This window comes from Plectropomus leopardus, chromosome 22, assembly GCF_008729295.1.
Source record: "Plectropomus leopardus isolate mb chromosome 22, YSFRI_Pleo_2.0, whole genome shotgun sequence".
Lineage (NCBI taxonomy): Eukaryota > Metazoa > Chordata > Actinopteri > Perciformes > Serranidae > Plectropomus > Plectropomus leopardus.
This window is the reverse complement of record NC_056484.1, coordinates 23034884-23058856: the sequence shown is the minus strand read 5'-3', so window position 1 is coordinate 23058856 and position 23973 is coordinate 23034884. Positions and strand designations below refer to the sequence as shown.

At 38.9% G+C, this 23973-nt stretch overlaps 1 protein-coding gene across 3 annotated transcripts; it reads left to right on the top strand.

Moving 5' to 3' along the window:
• The first annotated feature begins 1419 nt into the window (after nucleotides 1-1419).
• Nucleotides 1420-15782, top strand: msrb3 (methionine sulfoxide reductase B3). Of its 3 annotated transcripts, none has more exons than XM_042511503.1 (7): nucleotides 1420-1605; nucleotides 7838-7987; nucleotides 10531-10639; nucleotides 11322-11399; nucleotides 11902-11930; nucleotides 13760-13857; nucleotides 14613-15782. In XM_042511503.1, the coding sequence occupies exons 2-7, from the start codon at nucleotides 7912-7914 to the stop codon at nucleotides 14796-14798; spliced, it is 576 nt and encodes a 191-aa protein (XP_042367437.1). In that variant the 5' UTR covers nucleotides 1420-1605; nucleotides 7838-7911; the 3' UTR covers nucleotides 14799-15782. The 3 variants fall into 3 exon arrangements, with proteins under 3 accessions (XP_042367437.1, XP_042367436.1, XP_042367438.1); XM_042511502.1 differs by lacking the exon at nucleotides 7838-7987 and adding an exon at nucleotides 5055-5176 and having other exon boundaries at nucleotides 1421-1605; XM_042511504.1 differs by lacking the exon at nucleotides 1420-1605 and adding an exon at nucleotides 5088-5176.
• Nucleotides 15783-23973: the final 8191 nt, after the last annotated feature.

Here is a 23973-nt window from a genome sequence, read left to right as displayed (position 1 = left end):
GAGGTCAAGGTCTGTGTGACCTTGCGTCCGTCACATTTTTGGGAATGCAATATCTGAAGAATGCCTTGAGGGTATTTCCTCAAATATTGCACAAACTTCCATTTGGACTCAATAATGAACTGACAAGAATTTGGTGGTCAAAGGTCACTGTGACCTCTCAGAACTCAATAATACTGGCTAATTATGAAAGACTTTCACAGAAATGTCCAATAGGAAAAAATAATCAAGTAATGTTTTATATCAACTTCTGAAAAAAATGTTCTGAAAAAAGAAATTCTGTCCAGTACTCAGAGTCCTATCTCAGGAACAGAAGGGGGGACTTTGGTCAGATACTGGATGGTGACACTAATCTTGAAACTGTGATGATTGTTGAGATCTTCTGTGCTGGTGGGGGTAAGATGTATGTAAGAGTGAACAGTAAGAGCAACTTGACTGGTGCACGGAGTTATACAACCGCAACATGGTAATTCTAGTTTTATTATAATGCAGGTATAAGTAATATATAATTTCTGAGAAAGTATCAAAACTCTCAATTTACTTTAAAATACTCTCAATCCATATGCAGATACCTTGAAAACAAGCTGTGTTGTCTTGATGTCACAGTTACACTATCTTGAGGCAGAAACTGCCCGTACAATGCCATGACAGTTGTTACCCAGGTATAAAAGTGTGAAAATGTTTAACAATTGTAATAATTTTACAACACAAATTAAATATGCAATTATTATAACTTTCCCCCCAGCTTTTTTTTTTTTTTTTTAAATTGCGAAATCTATTAAGAACCTGCAAATTCTGGAACATTTCTTACCAAGTTGATCATTGCCCTTTTGCCATGTTTTGAGTCCCACCAACACAAGCAAGAAAGACAAAAGACAAAAAAATAAGCAAGAAATAACTTAAAAAGTACAAGACAGTTAACTGACAAATAAGTTTTTAAAAAATCCCATAATTTAAAAAAATGTATGTATGTTAATTATAGTTTTTTCTTCAGACGTTTTCTCTAGATATCTTCCTAACTCCCTTTTCTCCAATGACAACAATGTTCAGAATCTACTGATTTCTTCATTATGATGAAAATATAGTTTATTCACTAGCCCCACAGTGTTGAAACGAAACATACGCCCCTGTGTCAACATATCGCCCCTTCAATTTATTGCTAATTTCATTAGCTAGCTGTGTCCCTGTGCACTGTGTTCATTTAGTTCCGTTAGCTCCATCAGTCAGTCAAGTGTCCTGAATTTTTTTTGTTTTAGACGCTTTGGTCGAGTTGAAAATGACGTTACAGACACTTCAAAATATGACCGTGAGTTAGCTGTGCGGTTTGTAGTCCGGTTGCATCATGCTGTGTGACGAGGCTGGGGTCTTGGCCATAATTGGAGATGTGCAGGAGGCACTTTGTTGTTCCACCCGTACACACACACACACACACACACACACACTCGGTTCAGCCTGTTGGTGAACGGGACGGAGCGTGTTAGCCTGCTAGCTCGTCAAGACTTCAGGTCCATTTTCTGTGCCTCGGTGACAGAGGAGGATAAACCCTGGCGATACAAAGCTTCTCTGTACGCGTCCCCTTTCTGCTGCTGCTGCTGCTGTGTTTCTCAGGTAAGACCACAGACTGTAGGGTAAGACACCGTCTTTAATATTTCGTGGACTAACTTAGTGTTTTAAAGGGTCAGTTAGCATAAACCGTGACGGGGCGAATTTGAGTGCTCGAACAGACCTGTTTGTAGAGTTTTCTGGATGTTGGGGAATATAGCAACTCGGAGCAATAAAATTTGAACGAATTAGAAATAATATTTTTGACTGACAAGCTGTCAAAATGGAGACATGGATGTAGAGTCAAAACAATACGATAATTATGTACTTGTACATGTAACCGCAGTTATTTTAAGTGTCGTGTTAGCAAGCACAAATAGATGCACACAGGCGGCAGTGTGCTACAACGCTGTATAATGTAGTGCATTACAATGTAACGGACTGTAACTTTGACATACAGAAAGTAATGTAAAGTAGACTAAACTGAACAGACTAGTCTTCTGTCCGAAATGCAAATTATTTTTTCCCGTGATGGTGACGGCATGACCCGCCCTACTCTGCTGTACTCTGATTCTGATTGGCTTATCGTGACATTCTTCAATCGTTCTGTTTAAAGCTAGCCAATCAAACTAACAAAGGCAACGAGTATTAACCAATCGTGATGAGAGTAGGGCGGGTTATGCCCTCGCCATCCTAGGAAAAGGAATGTATTTAGGGCGAGTAATCAGGCAGGTGCGTTCAGAAAATTTAGCTGTCAGTATGTAATGGGTTTCTTAATGCAATTTATGTTCTGTGGTAAAGACAGTAATTGCATCGAGTTACACTTCCTATATTCACTTGAAAGATTTATACATTTCTCTCTTTTTCATGCAACACCTAACTGACATCTAGTGGCAGTGGCTGTCAGAGCAGCTTTGCTCCGACTCCTCCACAACACAGTTAAAATGAGTGTGTTTAGGAGCTGGAAATGTATGTGTGTGTTATGCTGTGTGCACGTGGTACAGCTTTTATTTGGAAAAATACTACTCTGGACAGATGCAAATGCAAAAAAGTTTTTAGCTCTCTCAAACAGTTTTATGTGTTGTCTACATGCAAACAGAGTTTTCAGTCACTAAAACTGAGATCTTAAAAAAAAACCTTGAAGGTGAGGATTTATCAAACTCTGGTTACTTTTTGTCTGTGTGGACATGTTAAACAGAACATTTTGGAAAAGATAATGAAATTTTGAATGAAACAATAATAATGGCATACTACCGATTTGATAACGTTTTGTTAGCACTGCTTGGCCTAATGACTTAGCATTTATTATTGTTTTCTGCTCTTGGGGCACTAGGCTTGGGCAGTATGTAATATTTCATACCTTCCTGAAAAAAGTTGTCTAAAGCTGTGTAATAATTTCAGCACCCACAGAAGGACAAACCTTTCAAGTCTTTCCTTTCACCTGTGAAACTTTGAATTTAGTATTTAACACCTCAGATTAGCTGATGACTGTTGAACCAAGTGTTGATTGTGAATGTAGTTCAGTGATAAAACACCACAGCAGTGTGCGTCCACCTGGCTTTGGTTGTTGTGCTCCTGTCAGCAGCAGCGTATCTTGTCATTGTTTGGTATGGAGCTGTTTGGCTGACCTCATTCTCCTGCACAGCTATGGGCAGCAGAATAGCATAGCACTGCACAGAGCGCTGAATGGAGAGAACAAAAAATCTGAAATATCGTTTAGTTTCCTCCCTCAGAGGATGAAGGTGACTGTGAAGGTACTATTAGTAAGTCCAATTAATTTGCCTGCAATGTAGATATCCATAACAGATAGATATCTAATCAATGATGGGTTGTCCTATCGATTATTCTCAAGTTCAGATATTCAGCTTTCTATGCTTTAAAACAGAGAAGAGCAATCAACCCAAATCCAAAGATTGGGTATTTTTCCTCATAAATTCCTTAAACCCTTTAACGTCCTACTCAACCATTAATTCTAACTGAGCAGATCTATGTAACTGTATACAAAAAATAAAAATCAAGTATGTGTCAAGTATGTCAAGTATGTAATTTTATAAAAACGTACTCTACCAAATGGTTAATTTGGCTTTCCATGGTAAAGGTAGTGAAGCTAAGCTAATGTAATCAAAGTTAACTATTTGCTAAGGTATGAAAGAACTTCTGATCATTTGTTGTTGTTAAATGATAGAATTACTGTTATCCATCATTTTTTTAAGTATATTTTTTTACTGTCTGAAACCATATTTTACCAAACGATTGAATAGTCTTTTTATGATCAAAGTAGTGATGCTGAGATAATAAATTAGTATTGTTTTATTACATAAAAAAATGATGAATAGTCACTGTGGTTAATACCATATCTTTTATGTTAGTCCACTGTATATTTGGGGAGAGAAATTCTATCTATGACTTTTGTCTTTTGAGCTATTTCTAAGACGTTTTCAAAGTAATGTAATGGTAAATATGCATGGAAATAATAGTAGTACTTGTAATACTACTAATTCCACAGTCACAAATTGATATATTGTCACCATAGCATTATAAGGCTTTTATCTCACATTTTTGTCAAAATTGAGTTATTCATATATTCATATTCTGTGAAATATTTCAACATTACATGAGATTTTTTTTTCAAGTTCCATGCATTTTTTAGATGTTTTATTCAGAAAACAAAACAAAAAAAATAAATGTCATCTTTGCTATTTGGAATTGAAACTCTGAAGCTCGGTGTCTGAAAACTGCTCAGAATGCACCCTAAGGTGGTGATATGTTGGTATACCAGCATATTACAAGCATTATAATCCTAAATGATCTGTCATTTTATTTTTTTTCTCTGTTTTACCATTACCATGAAAGGCCTATATTTAGAAAACTTATGGTGTCAAAATACAACAAAAAAGGATAGTGATAAATTGTTTATCAGAATAGTGGCTTAAGGCAATACAAAGTGTGTGAACAGCCAGGATCTGCTGTCTCTGCTTTCTTTAAAGTCATCTTGGTGTGTCAGGGCCCTCAGTGCTGTTCTCCATCTTTCTGCAGAAATCTGTTTTCCTGCACGTTAATATTAGTCTGCTGGAAACACGGCTATATAAGGCCATTCTGGTGGAGACGCTTCTCACGAAGCAGCTCTCTCAGAGGGAGGTTTTTCTCTTGAATTTTGGCCGTCATCAGTCAGTGAGGTTTTCTGTCTGCTCCGCAGCTGCTTTACACACTTTGAATATGTGTCATTATTTTGTGAATGCAAAAGTGTTTTCTCAGGCTGCCACAAATCCAGAGATTAAATATAGAGATAATCAGACTGTTCACAGGGACTGAAAATATTGATTTAATTGGCATAAATAGGTTTGTTTGTTGGTTGTCATTTAATGAGTCGTTGTGTGCTTAAAGGAAATAACTATGTATTTACAATAATGGGCAGATGTGGCTCAGTATGTTCAGAAATATCAGCAAATGAGCAGTCAATAAATAACTTCTCTCTCTCTGTCTGTCTCTTTCTTTCTCGCTGTCTCTCTCTTCAGTGTGACTGTGTGTCTCATGGCTGTCCTCCTCAGACGTGGGCTTATCGTTTCCCTGCGTTGTGCCGTCGGACAAGGCAGCAGCAGCTCTGTCTGCCACCGTACACTGCCTGCCGCTCTGCTAGGTAGAGTAACTGTTAGCTTTGGTGTTAGCACGTCTCGGTGTGACTGTTGTCTGTCTCTCTTTCTGTCTTTTCACTCTCTTGTCCTCTCAGTCTCTTTGCCTCTGTGTGCTGCAGATTTTTACACTTGTCTGTGATATTTAATTTTTAGTTGCAGAAATGCTCTAAAATACATATTACACAAGAGCAAACATGCATTTTTAGCAGTTGGGCATTTTATCTGAGCAAATCCTCAGTGCAGTCTCTGAGATGTATAGATATGCAAATATTTTTTAATTTTTTTAAGTTCAATCAAAGACGTAAGGTAAACCTTTTAAAGGGATAGTTCTGATGTTTCAACATGGGGTGGTTTGAGGTACTTATTCAGAAGCATACAGCAAATGTCAGTCAGCACGTCCTTAGTTTGGAGAAATGGCAGGAGTGCCAGCACAGAAGCTAAGCAATGTACTGCTGTGGACGGGGCCAGCAATAAAATAAATTTAGCCACCTAAAAAAAGTCCCACCTAAAAAAATCAATGTCAGTTTAAGTGTATTTTATATTTAGAGTACCCTCATCACTTTACCTTCCCATCAGACAGCCCGTTCCAGCAGGAAAGCTGTTTACAGCTTCACTTCCCCATCGCTGCTCTCGTCAAAGCCACCAAATTCCATTGAGAGAAACGGTAAATTTAGCTCACTGAACACAGGAGCTGATGGTCGACTGCTGCTTCCAACAGTGAATTCGTTTGTGTTTGTGTGACTTTGGTGAATCTGAACTAACTCTTTTAAATGCTTAACACAAACAAACTAACTGATGGAGGCAGCATTAGACCAGCAGCTGCTGTGTTCAACTATGTTAAATTATTTTTTTTCTCAATAGAGTCTAGCTTGAAGAGAGCAATGTATTAGCTTCAGTTTCCTGATGAAAATTGCAGTCTGAGGGCAAGGTAAAGTGGTAAAAACATTCACATTTTAGGCAGCTAATACCCCTTTTCCACCAAAATTTGCATGAACATGCAGGTTTTTCAAACACGGGTAAATCCACGAAAATCAGCTATAGACTGCCTTCCCATTGCTAGTAGAGCAGAGCTGTGTACACTGCCAATCAGAGCTGGAGGCGAAAAAATACCTGTGACGACTGCAGAGTTCATTTGACCTGGGTGTGAATGCCAGTAGTATACTTTCTCATTGCATTAAAAAGCCAGATGTTAGCATGTGTTATGGGTTTCAGGTGCTTACCCTTCACACTGCCAACTACTGTTATAATTCACTATGGATGAGTACCTCATAAAACGTGAGAACTAGCCCTTTAAGTCTCCACAACACACTTGGGTAAGCTGCAAAAAGCTAAGGTTTTACACACATATATACCAGTCATTCATTTCCACAACTATAAAATCACACAAACTGCAATCAAATCATCAAATCCATCATCAAATAATGACATCTAGAGACCCTTGGTCAGGGTGTTATCTTAAGGAGCCGTGTGTGTGTGTGTGTGTGTGTGTGTGTGTGTGTGTGTGTGCTTCAGTAATTGCAGTTGAATACATCTATAAAGACAGTATGTAGTTCTCTGTTCATGGTGTATATTTGGCATTATGTTGAAATGTGTGACATTCTAAAATCTATGTTATAATGAATAATATGTATTATTATCAGTATCATCAAAGGGTGGTTCTGTTGTCTCAAAACTGTGATTTCAGTTTTTGACAGTTTTCTTTCCTAATAGAATATAGAAAATAGAAAATATCTGTATGGAGATCAGATGTTTAAAGCCACAATGATTTTGCATCTTCAGATCTTTATATGCACAATTTGATGGGTTTTTTTGTTGGAACTGAAGTCAAGGGCAAAAATTGCAATATGAACAGATGATTCAAACATGTTACTCAAAAAAAAAAATCTGTGTTGGTATTGATCGTTTGGTTGATTTTTTTCTGTATGTATTAGGAATTTGGATTTTACTTTCTGACTAAAAAGGTCTTTTCATTATAATCTCAGAAAAAATAGCCCTTTGGAACCTTGGCAAACTGGTTTGATTTTTTTTAAAAACACGGGGAGAAGGCAGCTTAACGAGAAATGGCTTAAAAACTAGCCAAAATTTTTTTAAAAATTAACGTGGTAAAAAAGAATATATATATAATTTTATTTTTACATATATTTCGCATGTATTTTCTGGACATTTCCCCTTTTTTGCATAATTTTCTAATTTTTAGATAATTTTTTAAAAATAATTTTCTTGTCACCACAATTTGTGATACATTTCTTGCCAAGTTGGTGAATGCCTTTTCCCCATATTTTAGAGTAGTAATAGCTTATGAAAGATGCCCGAATGCAGCATCAAAAACTACTGTTGATCCAGGTTTCAAAGGGTTAAATATTAAAATTTTCATGGTGAGTTAAATTTGTAGCCATCACCAGCTAAAAAGCCTTAAACTCCACAGAATATGTGGATTGTAACAATGGAATTAGACCTCCTTGCATGATAAAATATTCATTTTTTTTTTCTAAGTGTGTGTCCATGTTCTTCATTTCTGTTAACCGATGTCCTTCAGACTCTGCATTAACAGCGGGAATCCTGAAACAGATCCTGATGACGGGCGCTTTTATTCCACCTCCTGTCTTAATGCTGTTGAGTTTGGTGACCTGTGTTGTTTCTCCCTCTGTCTGCTCCCCTTCATCCAGCCTAGTCGTTGGCTGTAGCCCCACTGAGAGGTGTTTGGTCCTACTGGCGGGTGGAGCACCTCTCTCCAGCAGCCATGTCGGGCTTCAATCTGCTGCATCTAATAACCAAGAGCCAGCCTGTAGCTCTGAGGTCCTGCAGTCTTCCCTCAGGTCCACTGACTGGGTGCTGTGTGCCTGCTGTGCTCTGCCTCTCTAAAGCCTTAACACCTGGCTGGTGTGTCAGCATGTCTTTACTGTCCCGGTCTCCGTGTGTTCACAATGACGTGAGCTGCTTTTAGTTCTTCTCCCACATTTGATCGGCCCTCTCAGAGAAGACCCATCAAATAATGCGCAGTGAACGATGCTTGAGAGCTCCCAGATTGGACCAAATCTTAACACGGTTATTGCACCTCTATATTTTATAGTGATATGCATTTTCCAAAAAAAAAATTCAGGTGCTGCAGATTTAGCTCTGAATGCTCAGTCTGACTCTTGTTTTCTCATTATCTGATTAGATATATTTTTTGGGGTCTAATTTGTATGCATTTTGTGTAAAAATCGAATGAAAAACATATCTCCCAAGGTAGGTTTTTTTGTTGTGTTTGAATTTATTGTTTGTCATTTTGACGTGTATTTTCCATGCCACATTAAAATGAGATCAAAGCCCAGAAAATTAAGAGGTGTATTACACTTCAGTGTTGTCCAGCAGAGAGCAGCACAGACCTGCCAATACTAGAGACATGAGCTGTTGTTAGTTTTCATAAGATGGTACAGAGGAGTGTTTTCTTTTTTGACATTCCCAAATGAAGAAATATTCAACTGTCCTATCACAGCTTTGGGTGGATCAGTGGAACAAGCTTGTCGAAGCTGACACAAGCTGATGGCAGCTATGAGAGACAGGAATTCTGTAACGGAGCATGTTTACATTACAGATTTGTGCAAAACTGAAGTGGTACTTCGATATACTGATCAAAACACAGTTGTGAGATGACTGTGTTTCCACTCAGTGATGTTCTGAGACTTCTTCTCTGGTGATAACATTCCAAAAAGCATGGTGATGGATGTTCAAAACATTAGCAGCTTTATTTCTATTACAGCCTCCACACTAGCTCATTATTTCCAGCTTTGTAGGTCTATGCTGCTCTCTGCCGGACAACACTTAGGTGTAATACACCTCTTTGTTATCTGTGATTTCATTCACCTATTGAAAGCAAGAGGCTAAATACTACTCCTTTTCAAAATATGTTTTTCATTTGGCCATACATGCTAATAAAATGCAGATAAAAAGCAAATGCATAGAAACACAGTGTATTGTTTTTCACTTCATTCAGAAAGCATTTTCTTCCATAATTGTATGCCTACAGTTAAGTGAAAACACACACTATATTAGTGGTTTTGATTATTAATTTTTTGCACATTTAATGCAATAATGAGATCCGTGGTGTGGGAGATTAGCTGTCACAGCTCTCAATCATAGTGGAAAAATCCCCTTTTTTGTATTGTATAATTAATTAAAACAGAACTTAGAAAAAATATTCCTTGAACAAACATCAGGGTGATGAAAACTACCTTCAGTGACAGAAACCATCTCTGGGAAACATTTATTTGGCATGAGTTTTCAGTTTGGCCTATTCATTAACATGGAGGGGCGGGCTTTATGACCTACATGGCAGTCAGACACCAGGGGGCGATCCAGATTAAAAAAGTTACACTTTGGAGGAACTGTCATGTTGTCCATCTTTATATAAAGTCTATGAATGGAACAGGTTCCATGTCGGTGGAAAAGGGGTACCTGAGTTCTGGAACATGGAATAAAATTTAAAAAAGACCCGTTCTGGGATTTCAGCAAATGTTTTGAGAAAACCTTGCTTTTGGAGCATCTGGGCACAAAAATGACGGGGGCCAGTATTTGTAATCATTAACATTTGTGCCTGCATGCAAACAAATACTTGACTTGTAAGACGTATTAGAGGTTCTAGATATTCAAGACTGAAGGAGTACACAAGCCTACAGTTACAAACGTTACAAAAATTCAGATGTTTGTTTTCCTCAGCTCGGGCCCTTCTGTATCACCACCCACGCACTCTTGACGTGCTGGACTGAGATGCATTAGTGCCATAGGTGGTCAAAAAGATTGAATGGGGGACCTTTTAAAATCTCCTCTGAGTTCAGCATCTGTGCATCTGAGTACTCACATGCCGCTGTCACACAAGTGCTAACAGAATAATCACGCTTTGCTTCCCCGCAGCTTGCATGCACCGATTGTTGTGGTTTTGTTTAACTTTACACTTAATGTTTAAAGGATTGATTGTGCTGAGGTTCTTTTGTGTGTTTATTGTTTAGCCTTGCACAGTGAGCACCAGTTTTACTTGCACAGTTAGAGTCTGCATGATGAAGCAGTGATGGTTCATGTCTGAGGAGAAAAAGTGTTGGAGTAGGATGTTCAACATTCATGCTGGAGTTGTGGAATTACCTCAAGATCTGTTTATTGTGTCAGAAAAATGACCTAGAAATGCATTTAACAAAAAAACCTGAGCGACTTATCCTGAAGAGCTGGCATGATGTTAGATAATGTTAACATGGAGGAAGATTTTGCAGTTTTGTTGTTAGTTTGACGTAAAGGATAGTGTAATGCTCATTCTTATTTCCTGGAGCCATCAGAAGACATGTATAATTAATATATTTTTTTTGTCCTCATTGCTTCTTTCCACCAGGAGCACGTAGGACTAAGAAGACATGGCCAGTGAGCTTCAGTCAGGAGGAGCTGAGGGAACGCCTCACGCCCATGCAGTACCACGTGACCCAGGAGAGAGGAACTGAGAGGTAGTGACATTTTCTGCCGTGCCTGTTAAAGTAGCAAGTTAACTGAATCCTTGTGCACAATTTAACTCTTTGAAACCTGTGCAGTTTGGTTTGATGTCTTTCAAATACATGGGAAGAATGCAACAAGCCACTCAACAAGACACAAAAGTAAAAAAAAATTAATTGAAAATCCTAATAAAAAGTCAAAAACAAAAAAAAAGACCTAAAAAGTGGAAAAAAAAGAGAAAATAAACATGTATTTATAATATTTATTTTATTATAATTTTCTGTAACATAATTTTTGAATATAGAATTAATAAATAATAAATATATATTTTTTTTCCCTATTTATGGATCCTTTTCTAACGATCCTCCCCTCTTTTTTAAAATGAATTAAGGTAATTTATTGTCACATTTACGAATGTATTGCAATTTGTGAGGCATTTCTTGCTAAGTTAAGTTAAACAAGCTATTAAAAGAAGTCAAACCAATATGCTTAGACGATCCAGGTTTTAAAGGGTTAATACAAAAGGTCCTCTTGAACATCATCTTTTTTTTTCAATGGCTGTTGTTCCCCTGTCAGATTCCCACACGTCAAAGCCATAAAAGAATGTGCTGTCAGGAACATGTCATGGAAACACAACACTTAAACACTCATATTTTTTTTTATCATTTTGAGTCATTCAGTTTGACTTCTCCACAGTGCCTTCACCGGAGGCTTCACAGATCACAAAGATGAGGGGACCTATACTTGTGTTGTCTGCGGGTCCCAGCTGTTCAGGTAAGAGCCGGTACTGTGTGTGTGTGTGTGTGTGTGTGTGTGTGTGTGTGTGTGTGTGTGTGTGTGCGTGCGTGAAAGACTGTAAATCCTGATTATGTGATGTCTTGAATTGAAAACCAGAACTTTTGCCAGGAGATGGGAGTCATTATATTACAACTAGAGTTGCATATCTTGAGCATTCTCCTCAATGCATTATTGGTAAAATTCACGATTGATTAATTTATTAATCATCATACGAAAACACCATAAAAACTTTGCTTATTTCAAACAACACCAAATATCCATCAACCAGAGTTTACAGTAGCATATTGCATATACTTTGACAGCGTTGATGAATTGATTACATTTCACACATTTAATTAAATTCTTAATTGATCATCGATAAATTGTTGTCATCCCTAATTAACATAAATGAGTCATGTAAGAAAGATAAGGCAGTATGTTTTTGAAACATGGAATAAAAATACCTTTTCTAATTGATTTTTTTTATTTTCATTTATAGCTCAAAAACTAAATTTGACTCAGGATCGGGTAAGTTGAACATCTGTAACATGTTGGCCAGTTTGTCACAAGCATTTTTTAAAGCCTGACATTCTTTTTTTTTTTATGTGTTGTCCATAAATTCTGATGTTTCCCAATCATTGACCTTCAATTTTGGACATTATGCACATACAACAAAACTTTTTTTTTCTTTTTGGTTATACTCGCCATCAGTTTAACAGAGTCAGTCAGTAGTTGGTCCATCTACACATCCACACAAGTCAGTGTGAACACAAGTGTGCAGCCCGTTGTAGTTACAGCATGAATGGATCCATGACTTGCAGCAGACTTGAGAGGCTGTATCATGTGGAGTCGTTGCCTCTTTTGCAGGCAGTGGCTTCTCTGCACCAATCTGTGTGGCCATGTTTCATTTAGATTAACACTGCACATAAAAGTCGCCACAGTCGCGACTGCAAAATCATTTCAAACTGCTGTGATTCTCTTTTTTTAAGGAGAGTTCTGACAGCTCCATCAGATGTGTGCCCGGCTGGTCTGCAGTGTAAATGACAGTAACTAAAAACATTTACCTTTTTTTGTTTTGCAGAGAACAATATGTTCTTCAGATCTTGTAGTCAGTTTGTTGTGAATGTGCTGGACTGTGCTTTGGTTTATACTACAAACCACATGAGCTGTCCAGTGGCTATCGAGCAAATATTGTTTTGTCGCATGATTAAATGGAGACTTGACAATGAGAAATATCAACATGCTTATACCTAACAATCACCATAGCATATCTGTATACAATATTTTTTCTTTTTTAAATGATTATTTTTAAGTGAAATGAACAAAACCAGTAACATACAAAAAATGCTTAACAAACAAATAATATATATATATATATATATAGTTTATGTTAAAATAAAGACAAAGAAGAAAAAATAATAAAAATAAATAAACAAATTAACATGAAGAGTTCATAAATTGTTAAAAATTCATAGGCTGATAAAAAGAGTCATTTCATGTTACAGGATAACAGCAGGTGAGACAATTGGAGAAGAAAAAAGAAAAAGTTCTTTGATATTTTTTCAATGCATTTCTCCACCTTTTTTAAAATATATGTATTCTTTTCCCAATTCTGATATTAATCTTCTCCATTTCATATATTTCATCCACAAGATCTTTCCTGTTATAAATTTATACTGACTATTTCCCAAAAACAAACAAACAAATGCACAAAAAATATGACAGAGATGTGTTTACCTTTTCAAAGGCATATATTGTAAGTGGATACTCTTCAAGGTTATGATAGTTCTTGGAATACAGCCAGGTGTATTCACCACACACCTCCTCATGAGCTGTCAGGTTGCACAGTTGTGATGTGACCATGGACCAGTTCCATGTAAGAATCAGTCAGCAGGGGGCACTGCAGACCATGTTTCCAGACTCTGCTTGATTTAGCTCCAACAGTGTCTGTGTTACGCCACAGTCCTGCTAAAAAAGTGAAAGTAAGGATGAGCATCTAACTGGAAACATCACAAAATGCAGTTCTATGTCTTTCTAATGATAATGAGAAAGTGGTTAGTTTTGCATGTCATGAATCAAAGCGCAGGACAAACTGAGAGTTGGACTTGATGATGGTGCTAGAGAAAAGGTCAGATGACCACTAAGGTTCTTAGGATTCATCCTCAGGGCACCATGAATATCTGTACCAAATTTTATGGCTATCCATCCTGTAACTGTTGAAATATTCCCACCAAAGTGGTGGACATCAGTCAACAGGTTTAATTGAGTCTCCAAAGCCAACAGCTACTTCTTGTCCTCTGTATGTCTCTCTACCCGTGTGCTAACACCTTCCTAACATGATACCGTCATGTGTTCAGGTTGGCCGTCCTTCTATGAACTTGTGAAGGAGGAAGCCGTCTCTGTGGCGGATGATTTCTCCTATGGGATGCACCGAGTGGAGACCACATGCAGCCAGGTACACTGTGAACACTGTGTTCACCCTGACAGCATCTGCTGTTCACTCCTTTAGCACAGAGTCACTGTGAGAACAACATCAGATGCACCTGCTTTCACACAGCACATGAAATATGACAAAATCAATCACATAAAATAATACTTGAAACAAAAATAGACACAGTAAGAATAACAAGAAAAATGTCCAGTCAGATAAATGTTGTGACCTATAACAGAACACATTTTGCAGGAAATGGAGTCACAGGCCATATCACTGTGTTTAGACCAACATTAGAAAGAAGAATCAGCTGCACTGATTTCAGCTTCCGAAAAACCTGAAGCTAGTTCAACTTTTACCACAACACGACATCGAGCAACTCAATGTGTCGGCCAGTTAAACAAGGGCAAGTACACATTCCTGATACTGTGGAACACCGATACAAAATCTGCACGACCAGTGATGTCGCAGCTGTGTTTCAAGCCACTATTATGTATACATATTGTTACGGTCTGAGAACCGGAAGAAAGGGGAGGACCCAGGAGCGAACACACAGACAGAGTGAATGGATGAATAATGGGTTTAATGGTTGTTGGTGGGGAAGAATGGGAATGTAGGGAAGGGGGATTCCAGTAGCCGAGCCGGCGGGGAGGCTGGTGAGGCTGCAGGAAATCAGAAGAATGACTTCCCAACTCAGAAACTACAATCTTCTGACATCACATGAACGCAGCATTAAATTCCAAAATAGCTGCAAACCAATCTTTCCCTTTATGTTTCAGTGTGGAGCTCACCTGGGACACCTGTTTGATGACGGACCAAAACCCACAGGTAAACGCTACTGCATTAACTCAGCCTCGCTGGGTTTCCAGCCCAAAGACGCCGCCGCCTCTTCCTCAACCTCCGGCTCGGCGGCAGAGGGTGGAGCTGCCGGCGGCGCCGTGAGCGATGAAAAGACAGAGCTCTGAAAGACTCAGGAACCACAGCCGACTGAGGACTGCGCCCGTGTACGGAGAGTTCACTCACGAGCTAGCTTGTGTTTCTGATTCACAGTGTAAAGACGGAGTGGGTGAATATATTGCAAAAAGAAAGAGCTCAGACACAGAGCAGAGAAATACTCTCATGTATAATCTAAAGTGCACGCTTCCAAAACAGTCACAGTCAAAGCTGCACACACACTGTATCAGCTGATTGCCTTAAAGGGAACTTGCAGTATTTTCCAACCTGGGTGTTACTCTTTGACTTTTCAGCACTGTGACTATTGTTCATGCTAACATTGTGTTTGAAGTGGGGAAAGGGGAGCAGGTGGAGGACGTGGTTTGCTCCGCAGTTTACCAAAACAGCTACAGGGAGTTCCAACCAACAACTTTCTGTGAACGCTTGAGTAGCCAGACCTCCCTCCACAGAGCTAGACAGGTATGGAAGCAGCCAGTATCACTCTGGTAGAGGAGGATAACACCCATGTTAAAAAATATTAGCGTTTTCCCTTCATACCCTTTAATTTCTCCAGTCTGGGTGGTAGCATTTGGTCTGCTAATTTGAACATGGATGGCGTGCCGTGCAGTAGTAGTAGACACACAAACACACACACACACACACACACACACACACACACACACACACACACACACACACAGACACTCATATATATATAAATATATAAATGTAGAGGGTTGTTTTATATTCTAACTAAAACTATTATATTAGAGTATATTTTTGAAGTGATATTTGATACTGAGAGGTTTTGAGGATTTGATGAAGTCCCCCATGTAAGTGCTCCTGTTAGCAGTGACCGAGCATACTGTGACAGAGGGCATCTTATTGTGGTGATGTGGCCTTTAGGTCACTTCCTGTATTTGTTCCTTCAGCTTGTTTGCAAATCTTTTCAGTTTGTGTTCACGGCTTGCTTTAAACCAGTTACTGGATGAATAAAATATACAGAAACACTGTGACTTTGTTGTTCCGCTTTTGAAAACTTTTCTCAGTACACAACATAATATCAACTTAAGGTCTACTTACTTTCTTTGGAGCTTTCATCTTATGGTCTTCATCTGTGGGTGGAACTGGGACATCAAGTGATGTGCAAAGAACTTTGCCAATATTGACTTGTTTTATTTTCCCTCCACACCGGGAATCGCAATAGGCTGGAAGTATTTTGTTTTGAGGTCATCCAGTTGTCTGGTCGTTTGTCCATCCATTCTCTTGAACACAATATCTCAAGACTACTGTCTATGATTTCCTTCAAATTTGGCACACTCATGTTTTGGACTCATGGATGAACTGATCAGATTTTGGTGGGCAAAGGTCGTATTATCTTGAAAGTGATATCTCAAGAAGACCTTGAAGGAATTTCTTTGACTTTCACACTGACTCAACAATAAGCTGATTAGATTTAAGTGGTCAAAGGTCAAGGCCACTGTGACCTTGTATGCGTCTAATTCTTGTGAAAGTGATATGTCAAGAACGCCTTAAGAGAATTTAATCAACTTCGACACAAACATTCACTCTGACTCAACAATGAGCTGATTAGACATTAGTGTGAAAAGGTCAAGGTCACTGTGACCTTGCATCTGTCTGATTTGTGTGTGAAATATCTGAAGAACGCCTTGGGGAAGTTCCTCAAATCTGGCATGAACATCAACTTGATAAATTGATAGTCGAAGGTCAAGGTAACCTCATACAACATGTTTTTGGCCATAAGTCAAGAACTGATTTACTCAAATTTAACACAAGGATATAAAGATGAAGTTGTGACATTTTATATCTAAGAGGTCACAGGTCAACTGTGACATCATAATGTTCTGCAAAAACACTTTTCTGGCTATTGCTCAATGTCACTAATCTGTAAACTGAGCTGATTGTAGAGATCTTCTGTGCTGCCGGGGAACGGTGTGTGAAGCGTCCACTTGACTGGTACACAGAGGCATACGACTGTGTGGCAGTAATTCCTCTCTAATATACTGTCAGACTATCCTTTAGACTCTTGATTAGCTCATCCTTCAGTAGAAATGTGTTGCAAATGTTGGAATAGCAACTTTTTGTGCAGGGTCCTCTGCCATTGAATCAAGCTTTCACTGAAAGTACATGCATGTGCATCTGCATTTATACAGCCAATAAATGCCCTCTCTCTGAAATGACCTGTGATTGGCCAAAGTCTACTGTCACAAGTTAAATTTTCTAAAGCTTAAAAATCGAAGAGGAGGTGCATAAGTGTAGTTTTCTCTCAGACCACATGAATTACAATATGCTCAAAGTTTTAAAGGGATTTTTGTCCAGTTATTTCAAAACAAAACTGCCCACCTCAGCTTTAAGTGTACCCGACAGTGGATGTTTAGAGATTTTTTGATTGTCTACACCTATTTTCCTCTGGATTTCAGACTAGAAGCCTTCAGGTCACAAGGTGTTTCTCTAAACACTGGAAGTCACGAGAGGGTGGAGGTATGGAGTGTGTGGGTGGCATGCAGGAGTGTGACATCAGCCCAGCTCCCAGCTCGCTGTGTGAGTGTGGGAAAGCCTGGTGGCTAAGCCTCAGCAGTGAGAGCGTTTATGTTCGGCCTGCAATAAGGAATATTTACAAGTGAGATGTGTTTAGACTGCTGAGTGGCAGTATAAAGCTGGGAGAGGATGGGGTGGTGGGGGAGGGAGGGCGAGGGCAGCCGGAGAGTCTTAAGTCCCAACATTTTACAATGTGTCATCTTCGTCCTGAGGTCACACAAACATGTGGAGGGCATCGGTAGGAGGAAGTGATCTATTTACAGATGAGATGAGGAAGGGAGGCTGCAGCATGGGCTCGTGTTTACAGACAGATGCAGTTCTGAACTGATTTTGTCAAAGTGCGGATGAATTGTTGCTGATTATTGTGGCAAACGGAAAAAACTTGATTTTCATTAAAAAGCAAGAAAGCACCAAAACAAATTGTTTAGACTGTCCGTGTAAGAAAATCAAATAAACAAAGACCCTAACACAGGGACATATCCATTGCCTTACGTTAGTGATACTCAACTTATCTGGTCCCTGATAGGGTGCCAGGTGATCCCCCAACCATTTTCTAATTTTAGAAACATCCTGAAATCCTACAAAAGGTCTTAAAATCCTAGAAACGTCTTAAATTCCAAGAAATGTTCTTAAATCTGAACTACATACTACAATCTGAGAAATGCCCCAAAATCTTAGAAAAGACCTAAATTCTTTTTTGGCCATTGTGGTCTCAGACTTTTAGAGCCAGAAGTAAACATATTTAGATGGGTGTGTGTAGATGACTTTAACGATAGCTGCCATTATGATGCATTTATAGCTATAGTTAACTGTGATAATGTAAGCATAAGCCAGTCAGAGACAGAATTGTGGGGTTATTCCTTTCCTATTCCTAGGTTTTGGAAATTCGCTCCCCGGAGAGACAGTAGGATTAGCGTTAACAAAGACTGTACAAATGGGAAAGTCAAATTTAAAAAGCCATATATTTTAGGAAGGAATAAGCCTCCACTGATAGCACAGTCTCAGCTTTACTGGGGCCCGCCTTCCTCTTCCCTAAGAAAATGATTGAACACAACATTCATGTTCCTGTTGTTAACCTGAGAGACAGACAGACGCACCGACAGACATACTGACTTTTTGGCTTGGCAGGACCATGTCTTGGCCAGGACTCCTCTTCTGGGAGGAAAGGCACTGATCTCATTTTGTTCTGTAAACTTTCGCCAAGGAGTTTTCTTTCAGACGGGGGGCTGCGTTGAAAGAGTCTGTGGGTCAGACTGAGGCTGTCCTGGCCTTGGTCCAAATGATGCAATTTGACGGAAACCACATGAAGAGGGCGTACAGCACTGTGAAGTGTAGGGAGAGCTTTTCAGCAGAACCTTCAAAAACAAAGACTGGTTTTAGTTGGAAAAGAGACTCAGGGGCTGTTTACACAGCAATGGCTCATGCATGAAACGGTAAACTTTTATTGCGGTTTGGACTTTCGTTCACATGACAACAGCATTTTAGGGGCCTGAAAACGCAAGCTTTTGAAACCGGGTTCGTGTAATCTTTTAAAAACGCCACACTGTCTGTCGCCATGTAAACTGGCAATGCGTGCATTCTGTGTGAACGTCAGTGCCACACTTTTCGCATGTGTGTGGTGTTCTTCTATGGTGTGTCATCACAAAGTGACAAAGTGCCATGCATACCACAGCATTTTCAGTTGTTTTTGAGGATCTGTGTAAAAAAGGATCATTTTCACAATGTTATCATATGAATGCAGATTTTTTTGTAAACGGAAAGGATAGACTTTTCCCTTTTTAGTTAAGGTGTTCTTGTCCAAACAGTGGTTAATTCTCTTTAGATATCTATTACTGATTCAGACCTGTCCATGCTGCTTTCTGCTGATTGCCTGTTCTCCAGCCTGTTTGTGACATCGAATAGACACACCAAAACTACCCACACACACTCATGCTCCTCTACTGCAGGGCCATGTACACAACTCTGCTCTACTGGCAATGGGAAAACAGTCTATAGCCTTTTTTTAGCAGGTATGAAACACCTGCAGGCATGCATTAATTATGGTTTTGAACGGGGGAGCCAGCGATTGGAGCAGGTTGGCCATGGCCCCCCACGTGGGCTTCCCTTGAGGGTGCCAATGCTTGCCCGATCTCTAAACATAGCAGAACACAATCTAATAAGAGTCCAGTGGACCAACATCACATGTGTCCTCTGTTTGGGGGGTGTTAACAGTCAGTGCATCTGACCCTGTAACAGAGACCAGCCAAACATATCCTGTCCTCTTCATGCTGTCTGCATTATAAGTTTGAATCTCGGTTTCTCACAGCATAGCTTTGCATTAGTATTTCAGCCTAAAAATACCAATCTGTTGAACAGGGATGGAGCACTTTGCAGCACTCTTCGAAAAACATGGTCATTTAAAGCAGTGAGGAGCAGGGTGGCGTTATGTAGATGCTGTTATTGTTATTATAGTGTTGTAGACGGTGCAGTGTCAGGCCAACACCCACCACTCTGGGCCCTCCTCTCTGCGAGGAGAAACAGGAGACACAAAGGAGGGGTTTGTCTCTCAGAGGAAATGGTGGGACTGATGACAATTGGGGATGGGGGACAGAGTGGAAACAGATTTAGGGAAAGAGAAGTGAGAGGCGAGTTATTCTTAAAGCCAAGGATGTTTGGAATACGTTACCTACTCATGTTACTCTTGATTAATTAAGAGGCTTGCGGGGGGGGAAATGGGGGTTGGGGGGTGGGAAGCGGGGGGCACTTGGCGGAAGAAGCAGCTCTGGGATCAATTATGAACCTGGGGGCTCCGGAGCCTCCTCTTGTGCCCGCTGTTGACTTCTGAGAATGTGGGACTGAATGACAGTTAGTCTTTCTGGAGACATGGCGATGCTGTAACACTGAGCAGGGCTACTGGGGCATCTGCAGTCAAATCCTTTTCCTCTAAACTCACATCTGGAGAAAAAGACTAGATCTAGGCTACGAGCCAGCCATCGGGAAGAAAGGAGATATGAGGCCACCCAAGAGTTATTTATAGAAATAGAAGTATAGCAGCAAGTCCTCAGACTGTTGTGTTCCACTCTCAGTCAGGAGGACTGTGGGAAACTGAGAAAGTGTTATAATTCAAAGGGTAGTGCATTAGTGAACGCGATGTACTATTTTGTAACATCACAGGTCCAGATTGTAGATCTGTGATCATGATAAAAGACCTATGATCGTGTTCTTTTTATTTAAAGCTTTAAACTTAAAGCAGCATTTCTTTAATTTTATGCATACATTACTAAAGTAGTAGTTTATACTTAAATGAATACTTCAACCCCAAAATGATAACTCACCCTTGTGTTACATTGAATTTATGAAGAAAACTTTGTTTTTCTTGTATACCTCCACGGTGAGCGAAGAAGCCCAAAAAAGAAGAAAATTCTTAATGAATTGAAGTAAATGAGGTTCATGTTTAACAAGAGCAAAACTATATCAAAACATAAGTTTATAAGCTCTGAAATAACTCATACAATATAATTTAGGATTTATTATCATCCAGTTGTATGCTTAGTACTTCCCAGAAACATGTATTTTTATGACATTCATTTTTTTTAACATTACTTTTTAAATAACACTAACCAAAATCATGATCTGTCCTTAACCTTAAAGTGGCTCTGTGGGGCTGATCACACTGAGACTCATTGTGCCAGGCGCAACCACTCCAAAAATGCCTCAGGATGCGCGCGCACATACAGCATGTATGTGAACCAAAGTGATACTGACAAGCAATGTGCTCCATGCCTTGAGCGAAACATTTCAAAATATTTTAACTTTTATGTGTGCCCAAAAAAGCTGAGTTGCGGCTAGTGCGTAATGGTGTTAACCAGTGCTAAATAACTGCATCAGTGCTGACAGTGCTAACGTGTTAACCGCAGGGAACCAGAGGGTGGATGCTATGCCTCTGTCCTGACGCTGTCCTGATATCAGTAATATCTGCCTTGAGTGCTGTGCAAAATGGTGGTGATGAATTAACCCTTGGGATGCATACATGCACTAACATGCATGCATGATCATATTGGTTAACGACAACAAACTCAGATTCCATGAGCTTCTCTGTGGAGTGTGTCCTCAATGTCTGCTCAGGATGCCATTACTCCACTTTATCTTTACATAGTAAATAGTGGTTTGCTGCTATAATTATGTCCTGAAAGTTGCATACAGAACCTTTGAAGATGATTTAAAGAAACAGTGTGTTAAATTTAGGGCTATTTTTTGGCATCTAGTGATGAGCATTGCAGATTGCAACCAGCTATAATTTCCAGGTAAAAACAAACCGTTAAAAACACTAAATAAAGCAGTTTCAAGGCGTAAATCAGTGCTTCGAAGATGCTGTTGAGCACGTCACAGATGGCTTGCCTGCTTAGTACCAGAAAATATGTAGGCTCACCTGATAACTAATAATTCATACGTTAGCAGGAGCCAAATTATCTTAAGAGGTCTCCTCTTCTCCCAAACATGTAGACCAGATGATAGAAACCACTAAAAACACAGAATAAAGCAGTTTAATATTTAAAAAATGTTTTCTTCTGACACTGCTTGTGGCTGAGTACTGAGTCTCGTTAAAATGCAAATTTATGAATATCCCTATCTAGAGCCAATATTAGTCCATTCTGGGCTACTGTAGACACATGGTACTGCAGCATGTTGGACTCCATAGTGAGGACCTGAGCTAAAGAAAACACAACAATTCTTGTTTTTTAGTGTTGTCATAATCTGCTGTGTCCTTATTCTTTCAAACTTTTGGGAAGACTGGATTAAGTGTCTGTCTGAGACTCATTTAAGTTCCCTTCATTAGTGAGTCTGTCAGTTGATCAGCTTATTATCAAGATGATTGTGTTTTCTTGGTTTCTGGCTTTCAGTTGACTGTGTTTTCCCCTCCTGTGTTCCTGTGAAGCCTTTCACTCATTAAACCACACACAATTGTCCTGCATCAGCCTCGTTAGTCCTTCTTGCTCCTCAGTTTCCCTCACCTGAGCTTTTCTCCTTTTTCTCCACCTGCACGTCATCCTCTCGTTAACCTAGTTTGTATTTAAGTCCTGGTTTTCACTTCAGTGTTTGTTGGCTTGGTGGTGTGATATTCACTTTGTAAAATCTAACAAGTTGATCTTATTTGAAATAATCATTTGCCTTGAAAAAAGAAAGTAAATATAACTGTTAATCTTAACCCTTAGGGCCAACTTTAATATTACGCACACTCATATTGCTCTGTGCACAAAATGCACTTTTCAGAATCAAGCTTTAAAACACATTATACATTAATATAATTTTCTACTTTAATTGAGTTAATTTTTTAACCAACATCATCCCCCTGTTCCCTTGAAATAAAGTGTGATCTTTTGAGGTCATATTGCATGTCGTCTCCTACATTTAGGTCCGCCTGCTCCAAATTTCATGTCATTTCATGAAATGAATGTCAGAAAGGCACTTATAAATAAAATAAAAAATGTATTCATGAGACATATGACTATACACGGAAGAAAACATACGTACATTGTAATATATTCAATTTCTATCAATATATCCACCTAAATCCTACACACTGGATTCAAGACAGGCTACAAAAATACTAATTCATGTCTGAATGAATTATCAGTTAAACATTTCTAAAAGCATCTGCTCCTTCTACTTTATAGATAAATTGAGTCTTCTCTAAAAAATCCATGACTTGCATCAAACTTGTGCTGTCACAAAATGACATTTGTACATACATTAAACTCACATTAACAGGAGAGAAATGCAACTTTTTCTGAAGGTCCAACATCCCAGTGAAGGCACAATAGGCAAAAAATATTTTAGAGAGTGGGCAGGGGTTGGGGGGATTAACCCTTTGAAACCTTAGCTAATTGGTTTGATTTTCTTTCAACAACTTGGGAAAAAGGCAATGAGAAAATAAAAGAAATTAGCAAGATCTTAGTTTAAAAAGTAGATGAAAATAACCTTAAAATTAGCAAAACCTCACCCAAGAAACAAACAAACAAAAAACAGGTAAAAGTAAAAACAAACAAACAAAGAAAAAACAAAAAAAAACTAAAAAATAAAAAAAAATGTAATTATGATAATTGTAAATGCAGTCCTACAGACATTTTTGCCTACCTTTTTATGCCTCCAATATCTTCAAAATTGGCTCGAACGTTCATATGAAGGATGAACTGATTAGATATTGGTGGTCAAAGGTCAAGGTCTCAGTAACCTTCCATTGCTCATTTTTGGGAACCATGAGGGAATTTCTTTAAATTTGACACAAACATTAACTTGACTCAACGACTCAACGATTAGATTTTGGTCAAAGGTCAAGGCCATTGTGACCTTGCATCCGTCTCATTTATGTGAATGGGATATCTGAAAAGGGCTTTGAAGGAGTTTCCTCAAATTTGGCACAAACATCCACTTGGATTCAAGAATGACGTAAAAAATAATTTTCTAAATCTGTTAATTTCTTGGATTTTTTGGAACATTTATTTTCAGGTTGCTCATTGCTTTTCCCCCCTTGTTTCTGAAAGAAATTGAACCAATTTGCAATATATGGGAAATGACGTATACTGCGCTTGGTTTTACAAAGCCTCTCTTTAGCTCAGTCCAAAGGTTCCTTCTTCAATTTGTGCAGTCAGATCTAAGAAGCCAAGAACA